General features: G+C 39.7%; 1 protein-coding gene across 1 annotated transcript in view; it reads left to right on the forward strand.

The window, feature by feature from the left end:
* The window catches only part of FAT4 (FAT atypical cadherin 4), a 131,941-nt gene that overhangs the window by 90,152 nt on the left and 22,206 nt on the right, over positions 1 to 19,583 (forward strand). Inside the window, exons 7-9 of the mRNA XM_057428295.1 lie at positions 4,218 to 4,398; positions 8,431 to 8,681; positions 11,099 to 15,448. Coding sequence (XP_057284278.1) covers positions 4,218 to 4,398; positions 8,431 to 8,681; positions 11,099 to 15,448 — 4,782 coding nt within the window. The remainder of the gene's footprint in view (positions 1 to 4,217; positions 4,399 to 8,430; positions 8,682 to 11,098; positions 15,449 to 19,583) is intronic.

A 19,583-nucleotide genomic window follows, 5' to 3' on the forward strand; every position in this document is an offset into this window, starting at 1 on the left:
TCTTCCCACTGTCATAGAATTGTAGAATCATGGAATGGTTTGGGTTAGAAGGGACCTTTAAAGCTCATCCAGTTCCAACCTCCTGCCACAGGCAGGGACACCTTCCACTAGACCAGGTTGCTCCAAGCCCATCCAAGCCTGGCCTTGAACACTGCCAGGGATGGGGCAGTCACAGCTTCTCTGGGCAACCTGTGCCAATGTCTCACCACCCTCACCTTCCTGCATTTCGTTTCCTTTCTTCTACTTGCATTGCTGCACATAGCCAGTATTTTTCATCTTCCTTCTCCTGGACAGAGGGAGGAAAAGCTTCAAAGGGCTCATTATATATAAGCTGAGACATATCTGATATCATCATATTTTTGTGGTGACCAGCTGCAAGCAAGCATTGGTGAATGGGGCAGAAGACAGCTTGTAGGTCTTTTCCCAGTTGCTGGAAGGAGAGGTTCTGCTTTTGTGCTGCTGCCTGCCCACTCCTGAGCCTCCTGCAGCCATTTCTTCATGTCATCTCCTCAAATGCCCTGGCAGTGAGGGGAGCCACAGCCCAGCGACGGCCAGGCACAAGGTGGCCTCTTGTAACCTCTCCCTGCAATTCATCTTCCACCGCGGGCCTCCTAGGATCAGGCTCCCAAGGTCTGCTCCTTCTCTTCGTCCCAGACACATGTTTACTTGCAGATGTAAGCAAAAAGCTTAAATTTTTGGAGGAACATCCGTGGGAAGCAATTTTCTTCCTGAACTCAGCGTTACTATTTTGACACTATCCCAGGTTAATCTTTACTTGCACAGTGACGTGTGGACGTTTGCAGGACTGTCTGCTTAATGTATATGTATGGCTGTCACCTTGAAAATAAGCTGCTCAGTTCATAGAACAGACCACAACACACAGAGATGAGAGAATCAAAATAATAATAATAATCATCATCATCTTTTAAATTTTAAAGATTTTATATTCACTGAACTTGAACATCTTGAGTGTTTGGCTTATATTTCAGGATGTACACAAAATTTACTATGCTTCTTTATGCAAAATATTAAGTGCAGTTTGAAGAAAAAAGGGATGATGCTTTAGCATAATAGGAATAACTGATTTGGGGAAGATTTGCTATCGAAGCAAAACTAAGAAATCTGGGAACTCAGCCTGACCATGGAAACTACTTCTCTCACCACAAATATGACATGTACATTTTATGAAACCTACTTATTACCAGGGGCCGAATTCTGTGGTCCTTATGCAAGCACAACTTTCACTGAAAGTTCACTGAGGACGGTAGAATCAAGCCCCAAGCTATTTCTTTTCCATATAAAATTACTTCATTTGTAATTTCCTCTTCTTATATTTCTCAGTAACTGCAGAAATGTGAGCTAGTCATTTCGGTTCCAAGTGAATAAAAGCATTGAGGACTCTGTGTGAAATCTCAACTCTTATCTTTCAGTGTAATAGAGTGAAGGAGTAAATTTGTGGACGTGATGTTTTACTTAGAGGAAAAAAATGTATCTGGATAACTACATAGACAGGAAATCAATGTAAATATGTGAGTCCATCTAAGCAAAATCAAAAAGATTTGGGGGTTTGAACTGAAGAGTAGTGACTTGGGATGTTACAAACAGCTGAATTAATGTTGCACTTCTGGGATGTTTCTGTGAGCACAATGCAACCACAAGCTGGTGCTGAAGGGAGCTGGGTTACTTACATTACTCTAGCTAATTTTATTAGTATGGTTCTCAGCTGTGGCTGGTTTATTCACTTCTCTGGGGCTAAATATAAATATGTCCATACAGTGCAGTACAGCACCTTGTAGGTGAATCCAGTCGGGAAGTGAAGTTGGAGAATAATGGAATGGAATATATAAGGGGCTAAGAGGCGAGGGATGGGATTTGACCTTTGGAGCATTTGGTTGGTACCCTGCAAATTCAGATTTCTCAAAGAGGAAAAGGGGACTGGGGATGGATGGAGTGAAATGTCCGAGTCAAAAGCTGCTGCAGCTGGTCCCATTGCCCCAGTGTTCTGTTATCTTTAGAGGCACTGCCACTGCAGTTCATTTTTATGAATAAACTGACAGTGTGAATTTTCCAGTGGTGGCTCTTTGTGTTAGCAAATACATTTAAAACAATGAGTTTCAGTTTTTAGCTGCCATTTAACTTTCCTTTCCAGACTGAATTGCATTCCTGATGCTCTTTGAATGGGACTTACCCAAGATTAATTTCTGAATTATATATAAATTGTTTAATCACCTGTGAAATTTAACAACTTTCAACTTTTCATTTCATTAGCTGCAAGATGAATGTCAGTTAAATGTGTTTGGAAGGACGGAGCTTGATGACACATGCAGCAAACACTGCTGAGGACTTTGTTTCATTTAATGCAGTAATAATAAACACTCCACAGGCAATATTTCAGCAATCAAGAACGCTTTTGCGGTCTTTTCTATCTATACTTGCTTGGCTAAATGACAAAATTGGGGGTGGTGGGAAGGGTAAAAAATGAGTAAGACTTATTGACTTAATGTAACCTTCCTGGCTGAAAGTATATTAATTGGGAAAAAGAATTACCTCAGACTAGAGCAGAGAAAGGCCTCCATTGTGCGTGGCCGTGGCATGAAACCTATACTGTTTGGCTTGCATGCTCCTTCCTTGGCATCATGATCCATCCCATCCAATTGGCAGGCTTAAAGTCAGCCTTGTGAGATTTATAGCACCTTTCAATTGGAAGCTCCTTTGTTCAGTTCATTTGTTCATTAAGCCAAGTTGCTTTGACGTATTTTACAGCGAAAAACCCCTTCCTGTACAGGAGCTGCTCTTGGCTTCTTCCCTCGATGCAACATGGTAGTACTTCAACCTGCAAGGGTTAATGTGTAGGGAATGGGTCATTATTTCCTTTTCTGCAAGAGCTTGGTGTACAAGAGCCCTTGGCAGGACTACATGAGACCTGAAAACAGAGCCTGCCTCCTTCCCAGCGCTAAGGTTGAGCTACAGCAATAACCTCGGGTAGCAGCGACCTGATCATCTGCAGGGTTGGAAGGACTAGGGCAGTCCCACGGGTGCTGACTGTGTTCCATCAAATGACAGCTCCATGTAATGTGCTTGCTTGCAGCAAGGACTTGAACCAGTCTCTGGCCCTGAACATTTCATTATGGTCACTTTTTTTCCCAGTCCAGCAAATGTTGAATTTTGTTGTATCTGAGATTGAAGGGGAAAGTGACACAATCTTGGGTGAAACAGGCATGGTCATCATCTGTGTTTTGAGTTAAAGGGGACATAACTCAGGTGTTTTATGTTCCACTCCTTTTTGTTTTATTTTCACAGAAAGAAATGATCCCCTTTTTTTCAGGGATGAATTTGGTTAACAGAAGATATCTTGCTGATTCTTGCCTGAAAATAAGTATAAGAGACTGGTGAAACAATATGAACTTGTAAAAGTCTTCCATTGTCTTTTATTTTTGGATTTGACAAAGAAAAGCTCAAGGGAATAAATACTGAGAGGTTGCACATGAATAAACATGCTATTTCTCACTCCTTTCTGCTCCTCAGTGTTAAGTATTAGAATAAAAAGGAGGATGAAAGCCATAGGTTAAATAAGTTCAATCTGATTTCCTGTAAGCCAATATCCTATCTGAGCAAGCATTATTTGCTGCTATAGATGGTTGTTTCTATGGAGAAATTGAGTCAGAATAGGGCTGGAGACTCTGCAACCTTCTCACCCAGTCAGAGAAGGTCTCCCCAGGTCAGGGGTGCAAGCAGCAGTGGAAAAGCCATGCGGAAAACTTGGGTTTGCTGCTGTTTCCACTCTATTTGTTCTGTGGATAAATAAATTGAGGGCTGGAGTCTTCACGGCTGTCAGTGTGCCACCTTTGAATGTCTTCTCTCAGAGAAATAAGAAAGACAACCACATGTTCAAATTGGTCCTAATTGTTACAGGAAGGCTTCTGAGCAGTTCCAAGACCATCTTTTTTCCACTGAGCTATTATTACAAAATATTTCTGGAATTAGATGGAGCAAGAAAAATAACAACTTCTTTTTAGATTTATTTATTTTTCTTTCACAACTTGTATTTTGAGATGCCTTTGAAACAAATCTGCCCTGTTCTGTGTGTTGAATTGCTTTTCTTGCTCTGTGAACTGTGACATGCTCAAGCGTGAGGCTTTAAATCAAGGATGGCAGACCTCGGATTAGCATGGTGGTATTTGTAACCTCTAGCATTTTGTATCCCACTTTTCCTGCAGGCTCTCCTGCCCTCACTGGCACTGGAACCATTGCTGTCACAGTGGATGATGTCAATGACAATGTCCCCACATTTGCCTTTAACATGTATTCCGCCACTGTTCCTGAGGATGCTCCTACAGGGACAGATATTTTGCTCGTAAACTCCTCAGATGCTGATGCTTCTACAAATGCTGTCATTAGGTAGGTCATTTGCTGTGTGTAAATACTGCCTCATACCTTGCCTGAAGATTCTTTTTTAGCCCTGGTGTCCATCACCACCATGCCATAAAGCTGTAAAACACAAATGTACAGCTGTGTATGCGTAGCTAAATAATTTTGGCATATCTGTTTTTTGGGTTTTTTTTTAATTGTTTGTAGGCTTTTAGAATTATATTAACGACAAGTAGAGTTGCAGTGTTGTTTCATTTTTTTCACTAAGTAAAAGCAAATGAGTTTAAATTGCACCTGAAGGTATTGGGATAGATTTATATTTCTCAATAAGTGTAGAGATAGACAAATTTAAAAAAATACAAAAGCTAAGAAACCCTGAAACTCCAATAATGTAATAAATGGATTAAACGCTTCAACTTGCAGTCTTTCTGTATACCTCCTGAATAAAGAAATAGGATATAGGCTGTGAATGATCATTATTACTGATGCCATCAGCCTGTGTAGCCTTTGGAAAGGCTTTTGCATTCTGTTTAGCATAGCTTTTAGAGCTGAGGCCTTGTGATGAAGGATAAAGTTAACAGATATAATATGAATATTTTAAAATGTATTTCTGAAGAACCTAGAAACTGTTGTTCTTGGAGGCTGACAGACATCTTAAAAATTAATTGAAGGAGCTTTCAGGAAGCGATCGGTGGGGAAGAGGAAGATGTACTTTTCAAATGTCATCAATGACTTTGCTACAAAAATTGACTTTGGGGCAAAGTTTAATTTATTATTTTTTTTTAACTTACGTTCAAGTGAAACCACTCAGTCTAAGAAAAGTACAGAAGGTATTGTTCAGATCTAGTCATCTTTACATTTTTTGTTTATAAGCTAGGCAAATCTAGAAATCAGTATCTGTTTTTTGCATGAAAATGTCCAAACTGGTGCATAGTATCAATTTTGTGATAGCATACATATGTCTGGAGAAAGGCTTTAGCATTTTATTTTGAACCTTAAGTGGACTTTCAAGCCTAATTGTAGTTTAGATGACTGCTTCTGCAGAGTTGGATGTATTTATAATAAACTGTCTGAGCCAACCTGCTAATACACGTTGTGGGAGATACCACAGACTACTGAACAGTCAACAGAAAATGCTACCTGCCGTGCTGCTGAATTCAGATCTTTTCATGTAGCAATCAGTTTTCACTGAAGTCCAGCATGTTCTTTGGGTAAATTTATAGTCAGTAAATGTCTTCAGTTTAGAATGAAAATTCCACAAGGCAAGGCATAAAGTTTATCCCATTCAGAAAACCAGTGAAGTTATGATTTGACATTTTTGCTTTAAATGCCAAATGGTTTGCCGAGCACAGTCAATGCAACTTAACTGGGTACTAGGCTGACCACTTTCCATTTCCAGTTTCTCAAACAATGGTAACGAAGATGCTGAGTGGCAGTGGCAAGCTGAAGATATCCACTGAGGACTGATTTATTGTGAACACAAAGCAGATTTATATAGTTATTAATCAGAAGGACACGTAGGTAATCTCATCACACTGAACTATTGTGACTGCAAACACCTGTCTCTCTGATTCCAACCTTACAAAACAGGATATAAAAGTAGTTTCTTTATTTACCTCTGTTGGTTCACTTCAGTTCATTGTCAAAACTGCCTAAGAATGTTAATAGGATTGTTACTTTTTTAAAAAAAAGAAAGTAAAATAAAACAGAACCATGTTATGGCAAAGCAAGTGTATGTAAAATACTGTAATATTCTTTTTCCAACCAACTACAGGCCAAAAATAGAAACTTGATGTTTTGGCCTCTTTAAATATTTGAAAAGCATCCAAAATTACCATTTATTAAATTGTAAAACAATGAAGCTTTTAATGTTATTCACTCTTACTCTAAGAAACTATTTCTGGCAAGCTTCTTTAGAAAAAAAATTTCCACACAGAGCATAAATGACTGTAATGATTGCATCCCGTAATCAGAAATTATCAGGGTGCTCTCAGATTTCTTTAGTGTGGCTGAATAACTTTAATATCTCTGCTATTAGTCTTTGTCATTCACTCAGTGCTTCATAGTAAAGCAGTTGATAAAAATATTTTTTTTTCCCTTGTAAGTAGCTATTCAAAATTGTTTTCAGGTTTTGTTTTACACTTTTTAGACTCAGGAACATACTTTGTTTTTCTTGGACAGAATTTGTCCAGATTCAGCATTTAGAGTAATGCAAATCTTAAAATATGAGTGGTATTACAAGTCTGGGAAAAGCCAGAGGGACCAGAACATGTAAGATCATCTTGTCAGAGGTGTCGAGTACTCAGAACTCCTTTTCAGTCTCATTAGAGCCTGTTTCAGACTCAAGTCTTTGGTTTCCAAAAGTAGTATGTAACTATGGTGAGACACACATACATTGTCCAGTTGGTTTGCATACAGTTCGACTCATATATGAATCAGACTATCCTACGGAAAATGTTGCTTGTCATTATACTGGGAGGGAGGGATTGGTTGGGGTATTTGTTTTTTCTTCTTTTTTTTTTATTTTATTTGCTTTTTTTTTTTAATAAAAAGATTTCATAGCATCTTCCCAGTGCTGAAGCTTCAGCTGTTCTCTATATGTGGAAGAAGAGAAAGCCTCTGTCTTCTGCAGTGCTTCACACAGGGTTAAAACATCAAATCACAGATGAAATTTGCCCATGCTGCTGGTATTTAGGGAGATTTAAGTGGTGCTTTAGGCTTTGTGCACATTCTTTCCACCCTGGATACACATTGCTATGGCTCAAGAGTAATTACGTATGGCCATCATATTACAACATAATTAAGCAATTAAAGTATACTTATGGCATTCTGTAGAGATTAATGATTGAACAGGGGAAGTTGCCACAGCTTATTACACAGGCTGACTATCAGTCCTCTAGGTAAAGCTTCTGGCCTGTGTTATTATTTGTCATAACCTGCTCTGATTTTAAGAAGGTGAATATAGGAATATTGCTCTCCTTCATAAAAGCCATTTTCTTCCGAATCTTTTATAGAATCATGTACCTCAAAAAAGCTGCTACTGTGCTGGTCCAGGCTCCTCTGAAGAAGCAGTGCTAATCACAATTATGTTCATTTTTCTCAGGATTATAATATTAAATAAGGGAATTGTTTATTTTAGCCAGTTCTTGTTTCATTTGCTTTGTAGAAAATCCATAGTCTGAATTAATAAAAACCGTAATATTAACCAATTGCATTGTAAAACGCAGCCTAGGGCTACCCATAGCTTTGAAACCCATTCTGTATGAACATAAGCAGGATAAGCATTCAAAGAGAAAGGACAAATTCTCTTGCTAGTAAAGCAGAGGTAGCCTGTAAAATGCATTGCAGGAAGCAGAGAGTTAGTTCTTATCAAATCACATTTCTGAACACACATGCAAATGTGTGCACATACATATACACCAATCAAGGGTTAAAGTCTGGTCCCAGTTAGTCTTTGTTAACATAGATCTGTAGTTACTAATTTGCTACAAATTCCCATGAATTAACATTGAAATCCTGAATAGCAAAAGTCAGTATGGGGAAACAATATGCACTATAAGACCTCTTAGTAGCAGAATACAATATGAATTATAAATCTTCATATTATTTTGTAAATTCACTGTCCTTTTATTTCAGAATAAAGTATTTATTATATTCTGCAGTTTTAGTTAAGAGGTATGCCAACCTTTTGGAATAAAACTTAGTAGATTAGCTCAGGGAAATCAGCACTAGAGGATGCCTCCAGCAGGCTATCTTAATAGTATATCTGACTGCATCACCAAAGGTACAAAGGCTCAGTCTGCTCCTTACTTATTAGAAATCTATCTGTGTTAAGCAGCTACACTTGGAAATCCCCAGAAATGTATTTATGATAGGTCTCGAAATATAGAATAAAAAATAAAAGTAAAAATGAAGACAGATGGACAGTAAGAGGAAAATCCTCATGTCGATACCCACTATTATGGTGTCTGAAGAATACAGAAAATTGTTATAATCTTAAGGCAGCAGGCTGCCTATGAAATACTAATTGAATTTTTCTTCCTTGCTTTTGCTTTCAAACAGCTATAGGCTTACTGGTGGCAATTCGCAATTCACGATCAACCCATCAACAGGACAAATCATCACCAGTGCTCTTCTTGATCGAGAGACGAGGGAGAACTACACTTTGGTAGTGGTGTCAAGTGACAGGGGCTTCCCCAGGGCTCTCTCCAGTTCCACCAGTGTGCTTGTCTCTGTTGCTGATGTGAATGACAACCCGCCCAAATTTCATCACCATCCCTACGTCACCCATGTCCCTTCACCTACCACTTCAGGTAACCCTAGCAATACTTGGGATGTTTCAAATTGCATAAACATCTTAATGAAATGTAAAGCTGTGCTACAAGACGTGTTTCTCAGATGTTCCTCTGTAGCTGTTTTCCATGGTTTGTTATCTTCATGTTGTATGGGGATGAATAATGGAAAGGATCAATATGTGACCTGCAGTTCAGCAACGTGTTTTTTTTTAGTTTGCTCCTTCCATCCAAATTCAATTATTTTTCTCATTTATGTAAAGAAAACGTAGTGTCAATAAGCATCGACTCAAACGAGGTATTCAACTATTTTGACAGGGTTAGTAAGGCAATGGCTTCTTTTTTAATTCTGAAAGTCTCCTGAATGTAGATGTTCTTTTTCCACCCTGAGCAATTCTTGAAGAGAATTATGTCAACCTCCTCCAAACAGGCTGTATCAGATGCTGATTATGTTGCCTCTCCTTGAGCCAAGTGGTGAAGTAAAGTAAAATAAAAGTAAAGCCAAGCAGCAAACTTCCTTTTGTGGAACCTGCACCCAAATTCAAGTGACTTCACTAAATGCAGTTAATTAGTTTCTGATTCAGTTTGTTTTATCAGCCTGATAATTAAATACATTAGAAATCAGTTAAGTCCCAAATACTAGTATATTCTGTTTAAAGAATTGGCATTGCAAGGGGAAAGAAAGGCGAATATGTGTATTTGCATGAGGATGGAGAAATATTCGTCTATTTTGAGCTATTTTCCCCCAAGATTAAAATGGACTAATACCATGGCCTGTGCTATCTCAAAACACTAAAACGATTTTATAATATGATGACTGTATTACTATAGTTTCACCAAACCACAGTCAGTGGTTGGCTGTGGAAGGCGGTGATGCTGAATGTTTTCACATGCATACACATACATGGATATATGATGCCTACAGAGAGGATTCCAAGACAAATGGTTTACAAATCAAATTTTCCTTTAAAAGAACAAAAATAAAGGCTTGTTTCCATGTCTTGGGTTTTCTCTCTGAATTTTAAACAATTGCAAATACTTCTCCTTTTTATGGAAGAGTGAATTTGTTTACATTTCTTCCCTGTTTCCAGAACAACATTATGAAATTATTGTATTATTGCCTTCGTGAATCTTTGTGTATTCTGACTAAGGCACAGTGCCTTTGTGTGTTCTTTTGGGGGTATTTCTTTAAATGTGTCTAATAAGGAATGCACCTAGGTTTAACCAATGTTTTCTGATCTTTTTGGATGCTTTCTGTATGAAACCCTTTACAATTAGCAACATGTAGAAAACCTGAGCTATGTTTTAAATTTAACAAAATCCTAGGGATGCATGCAGTTTTTTATTTGCAACTCCTCAGTTGATAGTTCACTTTCATTTAAAAGGAAATGTTAATATATTTTCACATTATTTTGAAAGGCTGTTGACAATGATGTTACTAGCAAGCGTGGCATCCATTTAAAAAAGAAAAAAGACCCACGACTTTATTGCAGTCCAGTGTAGCATCTGAAATAGCTTTTCAAAAATACAGAACAAACCTTCATAAATTGATCAAGACGTTTGCATTTATTCCAATCACAGAATATCTAGTGTATGTTTTGAGAGAAAAAGCTTAATTTCCTGGTTATTTTTTAATCAAGTTCAAAAAGGGGAAGTAGTAATAATAATAATTCATAATATAATTTGCTTAACTGAACCAAAAATCTTTTTTTTTCCTGTCCCATTTCTCACAAGGGTTTGAATACTGTTCTTCCATAAATATTCCTCCCTCTGGAGTACAAATCATTGCACATGACAAATAGTGACATGAAGTATAGTTTTAAGGGACGCTGTCATATTCATTCCTGCCTGTAAATGATTTGCCTTAAGATGCTGAAAACAACATGATTTTTATATACATGTAGGTACTTTCTAAATTTCAGTACCAGTAAAACATCAATAGAGTGTTCTGCATCATCTAGGGAATACGAAGCGAAGGAGCTGCAAGGGCATGTGGGTGTGTAGGGTAAATGACCTTGGGTGCTGCCTGTTCACTTGCGTAACCTTACTAGTCATGGAATTACAGGCTTTTTTTTATGATGTGCATAAATAAACTACAAGCAATTAAAAAAAACAACAACAGTCTGGTTAGATTTCTGGCTTTCATAATGTGAATGTTCTAGAAACAGGATGCCAGACTATCAAAAAGTGCAGATGTGTGTGCAGCCAGTGACACCTTCACATGCAGTGATATTTTTGGCTGTGTGCATGTCTTGCAGGCTCGCAAACTCACCTAACCCCTTGTTGAACTTAGCATCTTATGAAAAGAGCAGTTCATCTTCAGAGTAAGGAAGTGCATATTGCTTCAGGATGTGCTTCCAAGTAAGAAGCTGGCATAGTGTTTCCTGCAATCAGTGCATTGATTTAAAGAACTGCCCTAACTTTTTTCTCCATTTCAGGCTCATTCGTGTTTGCTGTGACCGTCACTGATGCAGATGCTGGCTCCAATGCCGAGCTCCACTATTCTCTTGTGGGGAAAAACTCCGAGAAATTCCACATCGACCCAGCAAGGGGAGCCATCCTGGCTGCAAACCCACTGGCAGAAGAGTCCGAAGTCACCATTTCTGTGCATGTAAGGGACAATGGCCGGTACCCCAAGACAGATTCTACAACTGTTACCGTGAGGTTTGTGAACAGAGCAGAATTCCCTCACGTTCAGGCTGATCAGGAGACTTTCACTTTTCCTGAAAACCAAGCAGTTGGTACACTTGTCACCACCATCTCTGGATCTTCAGCCAGAGGAGGCTCCTTGTCTTACTACATTGCCAGTGGTAACCTGGGCAGCACCTTCCTGGTTGACCAAGTGACAGGACAGCTGTCTGTTGGGCAAGCTTTGGATTTTGAAGCCATACAGAAATATGTGATTTGGATCGAGGCCAGAGATACAGGCTTTCCTCCTTTTTCCTCATATAAGAAACTGGAAGTGATGGTTATAGATGTCAATGATAATGCACCAGAGTTTGAGCAAGATCCCTTCATTGCAGAAATAGTGGAGAACCTGTCTCCACGGAAGATTCTGACAGTGGCTGCTGTCGACAGAGATAGTGGGCTAAATGGACAGCTGAATTATGAAATAGTTGATGGCAATACAGAAAATAGCTTCAGTATCAATCGAGCCACTGGTGAGATCAGAAGTGTCAGACCCTTGGACAGGGAGAGGTTGTCTAGATACACGCTAACCGTAAAAGCTTCAGATAAAGGCACCCCGCTCCAGAGCACAACTGTCAAAGTTATCATTAATATTTTAGATGAAAATGACAATGCTCCAAGGTTTTCCCAGATATTCAGTGCTTCTGTGCCTGAAAATGCACCTCTGGGCTTTACGGTAACCCGAGTCACGACATCGGATGAAGACATTGGGGTGAATGCAGTCAGCAGGTACTCTATCAGGGATACAAGTCTCCCATTTACCATAAATCCTAGCACCGGGGACATCACCATCAGCAGACCACTGAACAGGGAGGACAAAGACCGCTACAGAATCAGGGTCTCTGCACACGACTCTGGGTGGACAGTGAGCACGGACGTCACCATATTTGTCATGGATGTTAACGACAATGCCCCACGATTTACAAAGCCATCCTATTACCTGGAGTGTCCCGAGCTTCCTGGGATTGGGTTGAAGGTCACCCAGGTTTCAGCCACTGATCCTGATGAAGGGTCTAATGGCCAAGTCTTCTACTTCATAAAATCCCAGTCTGAGTTCTTCCGAATTAATGCAACCACAGGGGAAATTTTCAACAAGCAGTATTTAAGGTACCAAAACTCCAGTGGTTCAAGCAACGTCAACATTAATAGGCACAGCTTCATTGTTACTTCTTCAGACCGAGGCAGTCCTCCATTAATAAGTGAGACAACTGTCACCATTAACATCGTAGACAGCAATGACAATGCACCACTGTTCCTCGCTCAGAAATACTTCACTCCTGTTACAAAGAATGTGAGGGTTGGCACAAACTTAATTAAAGTTACCGCAGCGGATGACAAAGATTTTGGCTTGAATTCTGAAGTGGAGTACTTTATCTCTGATGAGAGCAAAACCAATAAATTCCAACTGGACAGGAGTACAGGCTGGATTTCTGTGTCATCTTCACTAATGGCTGATTTGAACAAAAACTTTCTGTTTAAAGTGAAAGCAAAAGATAAAGGTAATCCTCCACTCTCATCCGAGGTAGCTGTTGAAATAGTGGTCACAGAGGAAAATTACCATACACCCGAATTTTCTCAAAGCCGCATGAGTGTTACTGTCCCAGAGAGTCACTCTGTTGGAACAGTGGTCAGGATGGTTTCAGCCCGAGACAGAGATGCAGCTATGAATGGGTTAATCAGATACAATATTTTGTCTGGAAATGAGGCTGGCATCTTTGCTATTAATACAACTACCGGTACACTGACACTAGCAAAACCACTTGATTTTGAGCTATGCCAAAAGCACGAGCTAGTTGTTACTGCCACGGATGGAGGATGGGTGTCCAGAACAGGCTACTGCAGTGTCACTGTTAATGTCATTGATGTGAATGATAATTCTCCGGCATTCAGCCCTGAGGACTACTTTCCCAACGTGTTAGAAAATGCCCCCAGTGGGACAACTGTTATTTGTTTAAATGCCACCGATGCCGACTCTGGATCTAATGCTGTGATTGCATATGCTATTCAGTCCTCAGACAGTGACCTCTTTGTCATTGACCCCAATACAGGAACGATCACCACCCAGGGATTTTTAGATTATGAAACAAAGCAAAGTTACCATTTAACGGTAAAGGCATTTAATGTTCCAGATGAGGAAAGATGCAGCTTTGCTAGTGTCAACATCCAGCTAGAAGGGACAAATGAATATGTGCCCCGGTTTGTGTCTAAGCTTTATTATTTTGAAGTTTCTGAGGCAGCTTCCAAAGGTACTGTTGTAGGTGAAGTTTTTGCAAGTGATCGTGACATGGGAACTGATGGAGAAGTCCACTACCTTATCTTTGGCAGCAGCAGAAAGAAAGGCTTCCAGATAGATGAGAGAAGTGGTCAGATCTACGTTTCAGGACCGCTTGACAGAGAAAAAGAAGAACGAATCTCATTGAAAGTCCTTGCAAAAAATCTGGGGAGTATTCGCGGTGCGGATATAGATGAAGTAACTGTTAATATCACTATACTGGATGCCAACGATCCCCCTGTTTTCACCTTGGCAACTTACAATATACGAATCAGCGAGGGTGTTCCTCCAGGCACCCACGTCACATTTGTGAGTGCCTTTGATTCAGACTCTGTTCCTAGCTGGAGCAGGTTTTCCTATTTCATTGGGTCTGGCAATGACAATAGCGCCTTTTCCATCAACCCACAGACAGGACAGGTGACAGTCACTGCAGAGCTGGATCGAGAAACATTGCCTGTGTACAACCTGTCAGTGCTAGCCATTGATTCGGGAACACCATCTGCTACAGGAAGTGCCTCTTTATTGGTAACTTTGGAAGACATCAATGACAATGGTCCTACCTTGTCCACCAGCCAAGGAGAAGTCATGGAGAATAACCGTGCAGGAACTCTGGTGATGACACTTCAGTCGTCAGATCCTGATCTCCCTCCAAACCAAGGTCCCTTTACTTATTACTTGCTCAGCACTGGCCCTGCAACCAGCTACTTCAGCCTTAGCACCACTGGTGTGCTGACAACCACTAGGGAGATTGACCGAGAGCAAATCAGTGATTTCTACCTGTCGGTGATTACAAGAGACTCTGGCGTTCCTCAGATGTCTTCCACAGGAACTGTGCAGATCAAGGTAATAGACCAAAATGACAACCCATCTCAGCCCAGAACAGTAGAAATCTTTGTTCACTATTATGGCAACCTCTTCCCAGGTGGAATTTTAGGCAATGTAAAGCCTCAAGATCCAGATGTGCTAGACAGCTTCCAGTGCTCCCTCACCTCAGGAGTCACCAGCCTTTTCAGCATTCCTGGCGGTACCTGTGAGCTGCACTCACAGGCAAGGTCCACAGATGGCACGTTTGACTTGGCTGTCCTCAGCAATGATGGGCTGCATGGTGCTGTTACTAGCAGTGTCCGGATTTTCTTCGGAGGCTTCAGCAATGCCACCATTGACAACAGCATCCTCCTCCGCCTGAGAGCCCACAGCGTGCGGGATTTCCTGACCAATCACTATCTCCACTTCTTGCGCATAGCCAGCTCCCAGCTGACGGGGCTGGGCACTGCCATCCAGCTCTATGGGCTCTATGAGGAGAGCAACCACACCTTCCTGATGGCAGCCGTCAAGCGTGGCAACAACCAGTATGTGAATCCCAGCGGCGTGGCTACCTTCTTCGAGAGCATCAAGGATGTCCTCTTCCGCCAGAGCGGGGTGCGGATTGAGGCTGTGGACCACGACTGGTGCCTGCAGAGCCCCTGCCAGAATGGAGGGAGCTGCCAGAGGAGGCTGGCGGTGAGCCCAGCTCTGCAGAGCCACGAGAGTGTCCCTGTCATCATTGTGGCCAATGAGCCCCTGCGGCCCTTTGTGTGCCGGTGCATGCCAGGGTACGACGGGAGTCTGTGTGAGACAGACATCGACGAATGCCTCCCTTCCCCCTGCCACAACGAGGGGACTTGCCACAACTTGGTAGGGGGCTTCTCATGCAGTTGCCCTGAGGGCTTCACTGGCATGGCCTGTGAGAGAGACGTCAATGAGTGCCTTGCCAACCCATGCAAAAATGGTGCTGCCTGCCAGAACTTCCCAGGAAGCTTCAACTGCGTTTGTAAGACTGGGTATACAGGTATGCTTTTACTTCTCTAGATCTTACAGTCCAGAAGAGATGTAAAAAGGGCAGAAACTTGCCTTTTTAGCTTGAGATTGTCTGAATATAAGCATCCCCATAGGTGAAGATGTCATGAAAAATGTGCTATTTGTAACTATGAGAACTCAGAAGACCAGGTGCCCACAGCATTATTTTATTTTAGTTCTGTCCTCAGGCAAATCTCACTTACCTGATTTGCATTAGAACAGAAAATTTTTTACAAGAGCTATTTTAGTTTACTAAATGTGTAGAATCAATTTCCAATGTGTAAGTATGATGTTTCTGTTCTTGTCATTGTTCTGCATTTCAAGTCTGCTAGGAGTGTTCCAAGCAATAAAATTGGCCTCTTCCCCCAATTGCTTACAGTCATACAAGAGAGAAGACAGATAAAGGATATGGGAAAAAACAGAATTCAGGCAAAATGGTCAAGCATTTCTGTTATGTATTTTGTCCCTTTGTAATTTATTTTTCATTAACAACAGAAATATCTGCAGTATTCCCTCCTCTTCTGAGTATTTTTTCGCTAACATTTATTACACTTTCAAACATAGCAGTATTTTATCCCTAGAAAAGCAGGCTGATATTTGCTTCTGTCATGAATGTTCAAGGAAGGTTTGAACAATTTCCGCCATTGCTTATGACCAATTTTACAGATGTCATTAAAAAAATCTAACCAGAAAAGAATAAGCAAGGCTTTTGGTACCTTTTCCTGAAGAGTATTTCTCTCCTTATGGTAGGGTGGGAATTGTCTTGCCACCAGTGATACCAAAACTCGTTTGTAACCGGTGGAGTGACCAGGAGGTTGATTATTCTTTTTATTATTTTTTTTTTTCTTAAACCAGATTAGGACATGAGATGTGATGCACTTTATTATAAAGGAGAAAGTTAATCAAAATAAAGATTCTAACTACTTCATTTAAAGCACAGCTACAGCAGTAGATGCATACTCAGTGTGAAAGGACTGTTGATACAGAAGTACACTGATGTGACCTTTTGTGTGGACCTCACAAATGTGCTACTGAGCCGCAGGTCAGGAGCAATTACTGTTAATTGACAAGCAGTTCTAATTAAGTTACCAATCCAGGGTTTTATTTCATGTTGTATTACTACATCAAATTATATTGCCAGGAGCATGGCAAATAATTCTAGGGCACCTATCCCCTCTTAGGTCATTAGCACCAAAGATTACTTTGGCATATGTTTGCTGTTGCAAAAAAGCAAAGCACTTCATTAGCTCTAGCAACATGCTGTAGTATGTGCCTCTAGCCTATAATTTGAAACATTAAAGAAACGTCCAGTTTATTTTTTCTGGTGTTAAAGCTCATATCTTAATGTTCAGCCCTCATGTCAGCTAAAAACCAAGTTCTACATGTGACAAGCTTGAAAAGAAGAACGTTTTAACTAAGATAATGTGAGACTCTTACAGTTTAAAATGTTTGACTGCCTTCACGCCATGAATTAAATGTGGCATCTGATATGAGCTTTCTTAAACTCCTTGTCAACACAAATAAATTCTAAATAGACTACAACTGAGGCAGACGTTTCTATCTGGGGGTCAGATCTTTTTTAATCTGTTGGCCGTTGCAGAATCAAGAATTATTTAAGTGTCTGAAGATTAATTGATCAAGACAAAAAACAAATGGCACCAAAGTATGTAATTAAAAAAGATATCTTCAGCGTTGAACATCAGCAGAACTTATTAGATAAGATCACAGAAATATTCAGTATATTTAGACATTTTATGTCTGCAAAAGCATGTTTTAAATTCTGCAAATGTAATATTCAGTAGGCTCTGCAAACAAATGTCAGAATACAGATTGAGAATACTTGACATGGGGACTACTATGTCGTTATACTGCCAACAGAAAGAGAACACAGCTGCTTGGGAGTTTAATCCTGATTCATATATGATTAAAGATAGTCGTAGTGAATATAAAAATAAAAAATGCTGGTTTCTTTATGAATACAAACATTAAGTGCCTCAGAACAAAAAAATAAAAAGAAAGAAAGAAAAAGAGAGATATCCAAAATAGTACATTTCTAATTCAGTTTACCATGTTCATAGCTTTGCTGATTCTCTTGGAATGACAATACAGGCTTATAATTGAGTTTGCATGCTCAGTATAAAAGTAATATTTACATGGCGCTGCATACAAGTAGAAATTAGTGTTTTCTGAGACAGTCTCTCTCTTCACAGTAAATTAGAGTACATGTAGACCTTTATAATGGCCTACCTGGAAACCTAGAGTCTTACTTTTCCTTGATTTATTGTTTTGTCAGCTGCATTTCACTTCATCATACTGTAAAGGTAATGTACTTCTTTTCACTGAATAGGATTATAAAGACTGATTACCTCAGAGCAACATCATTAATGGGTTTAACAGTCTGTTATAATTACATCTCTTAATGATGATCAGGTTTTGGTTTTAAAATAATCACTTTCTGGAGGAAATATACTTTATGATTTACAGTAGCTGTCTGCCCTTCCTTTGAACCCCTTTGTTCCTGTTTTCCAGGACTCATTAAGATGAAGGAATGTAGGTTTGTGAAATTGTTTCAAATGCAAGATTAAAATATTAGAACAACCACTTTAAAAGATGGACACAGAGAACCACAAAACCTAAACCTCTCAAATCAGCTGAAATCTAACCCACAAGCATTCAGCTGGTACCTGTTCGTGTTACATTTTTCTATTAAAAAAAGAAAAAAATTATCAGGAAGTTAGATTTTTGCATAAACCCCTGCATGTGATGATATCAGCTTGAGGTGATGAATGCTGAATGCTGTCTGTTATCAATTATCCAGCATTACCCTAATTTTCATGGTCTTCAGATAAAGATCTTTCTAACACAAAAATGAATATCCCAAGTCTTTCAACATTATCGTTCTGGAAAGCAGTAAAATGGAGCACTTGGGTTCAGATGAGGGTGCTTTTGTGCATAGTGGCAAACAGTTTCTTAGTTTCTTACCCTCTTCAATCAGGTAATGATCTTTGAATGATTTGTTTTATCTGTGCAATAGAGAATTTCAAAATGGATAGCAATTGTAAAATCTCTATTCAGGAAGCACAATATTTTTTCTAATATTGAGATAAGACAAGGGGTAATGGCTTTAAACTGGAAGAGGGGAGATTTCAACTAAATATAAGGAATACATTTTTTACAGTGAGGTTGATAAGATGCTGGCACAGGTTGTCCAAAGAGTTGGCAGATGCCTCATCTCTGGAAACATTCAAGGTCAGGTTGGATGGGGCTTTGAGCAATCAAACTCTAGTTGAAAGATGTCCTTGCTCATTGCAGGGGAGTTGGACTAGAGGACCTTTAAAGGTCCCTTCCAAAATAAACTTCTATCATTCTAAACACAATTTTATTAGCTTTGTGAATTATTCGCACAGTTGTTAAATATGAAGATGTTGTTATTCACTGGTTAAAATATGTGCAGCTAAAATAAACATCCATATTCTGTTGCTGGCTCAGCAAATACCCAGCTTTAATGTTAGCTGAGAAAAAGAAGAGTAGTTAGATTGCAAAAAAAAATTAGTAAGCCTTATTAGCTACACTTGATTTTTGTGTAAATTAAGAATCAACATTGAGCTATTTTGAGCATCTCTGCCTCACTCTTGCTACATGTTCTCCTCAGTAAGTCAACAATCTGTACTATGCATCATAATATTGAAACAAAGAAAACAGCAAAGTGTAAGATAAAAAGTTAGCTCATCCTTCAGTCATGCCCATTAGAGAATAAAATATAAATAAATACCCCCAAAGCATAATTCAATTAAGACACTGGAAATGTTTCCTGGATTTATGATGAATCTACAAGTTTTGTATTAACCACAGAAATCCTTCAGTGCTCTGTTTCCATCCTGCTTGCAGTTGCACGTGGAGTTCTTCTGCTCACACAGAAGAACTGCCTGCAAACTCCTTTAGGTTAAACAGAAAAGTAGAGGGAGGGGAATAAAAAGAGGCAATCTTAATTAGGTGACCAAAGCTGTGACATTCTGAAAAAGCTAGCAGAGTTAATATAGCACAGCCCTGATTTTCGACAGTTTAGGGACCAGCAATCCCTAAGGACTGCATGTTGTGCATTGTTGTCATACGAGATGTAAGAATTA

Source organism: Pezoporus wallicus, unplaced genomic scaffold (assembly GCF_028554395.1).
Source record: "Pezoporus wallicus isolate ANWC-B61680 ecotype Strahan unplaced genomic scaffold, APGP_CSIRO_Pwel_v1 scaffold_3294, whole genome shotgun sequence".
Lineage (NCBI taxonomy): Eukaryota > Metazoa > Chordata > Aves > Psittaciformes > Psittacidae > Pezoporus > Pezoporus wallicus.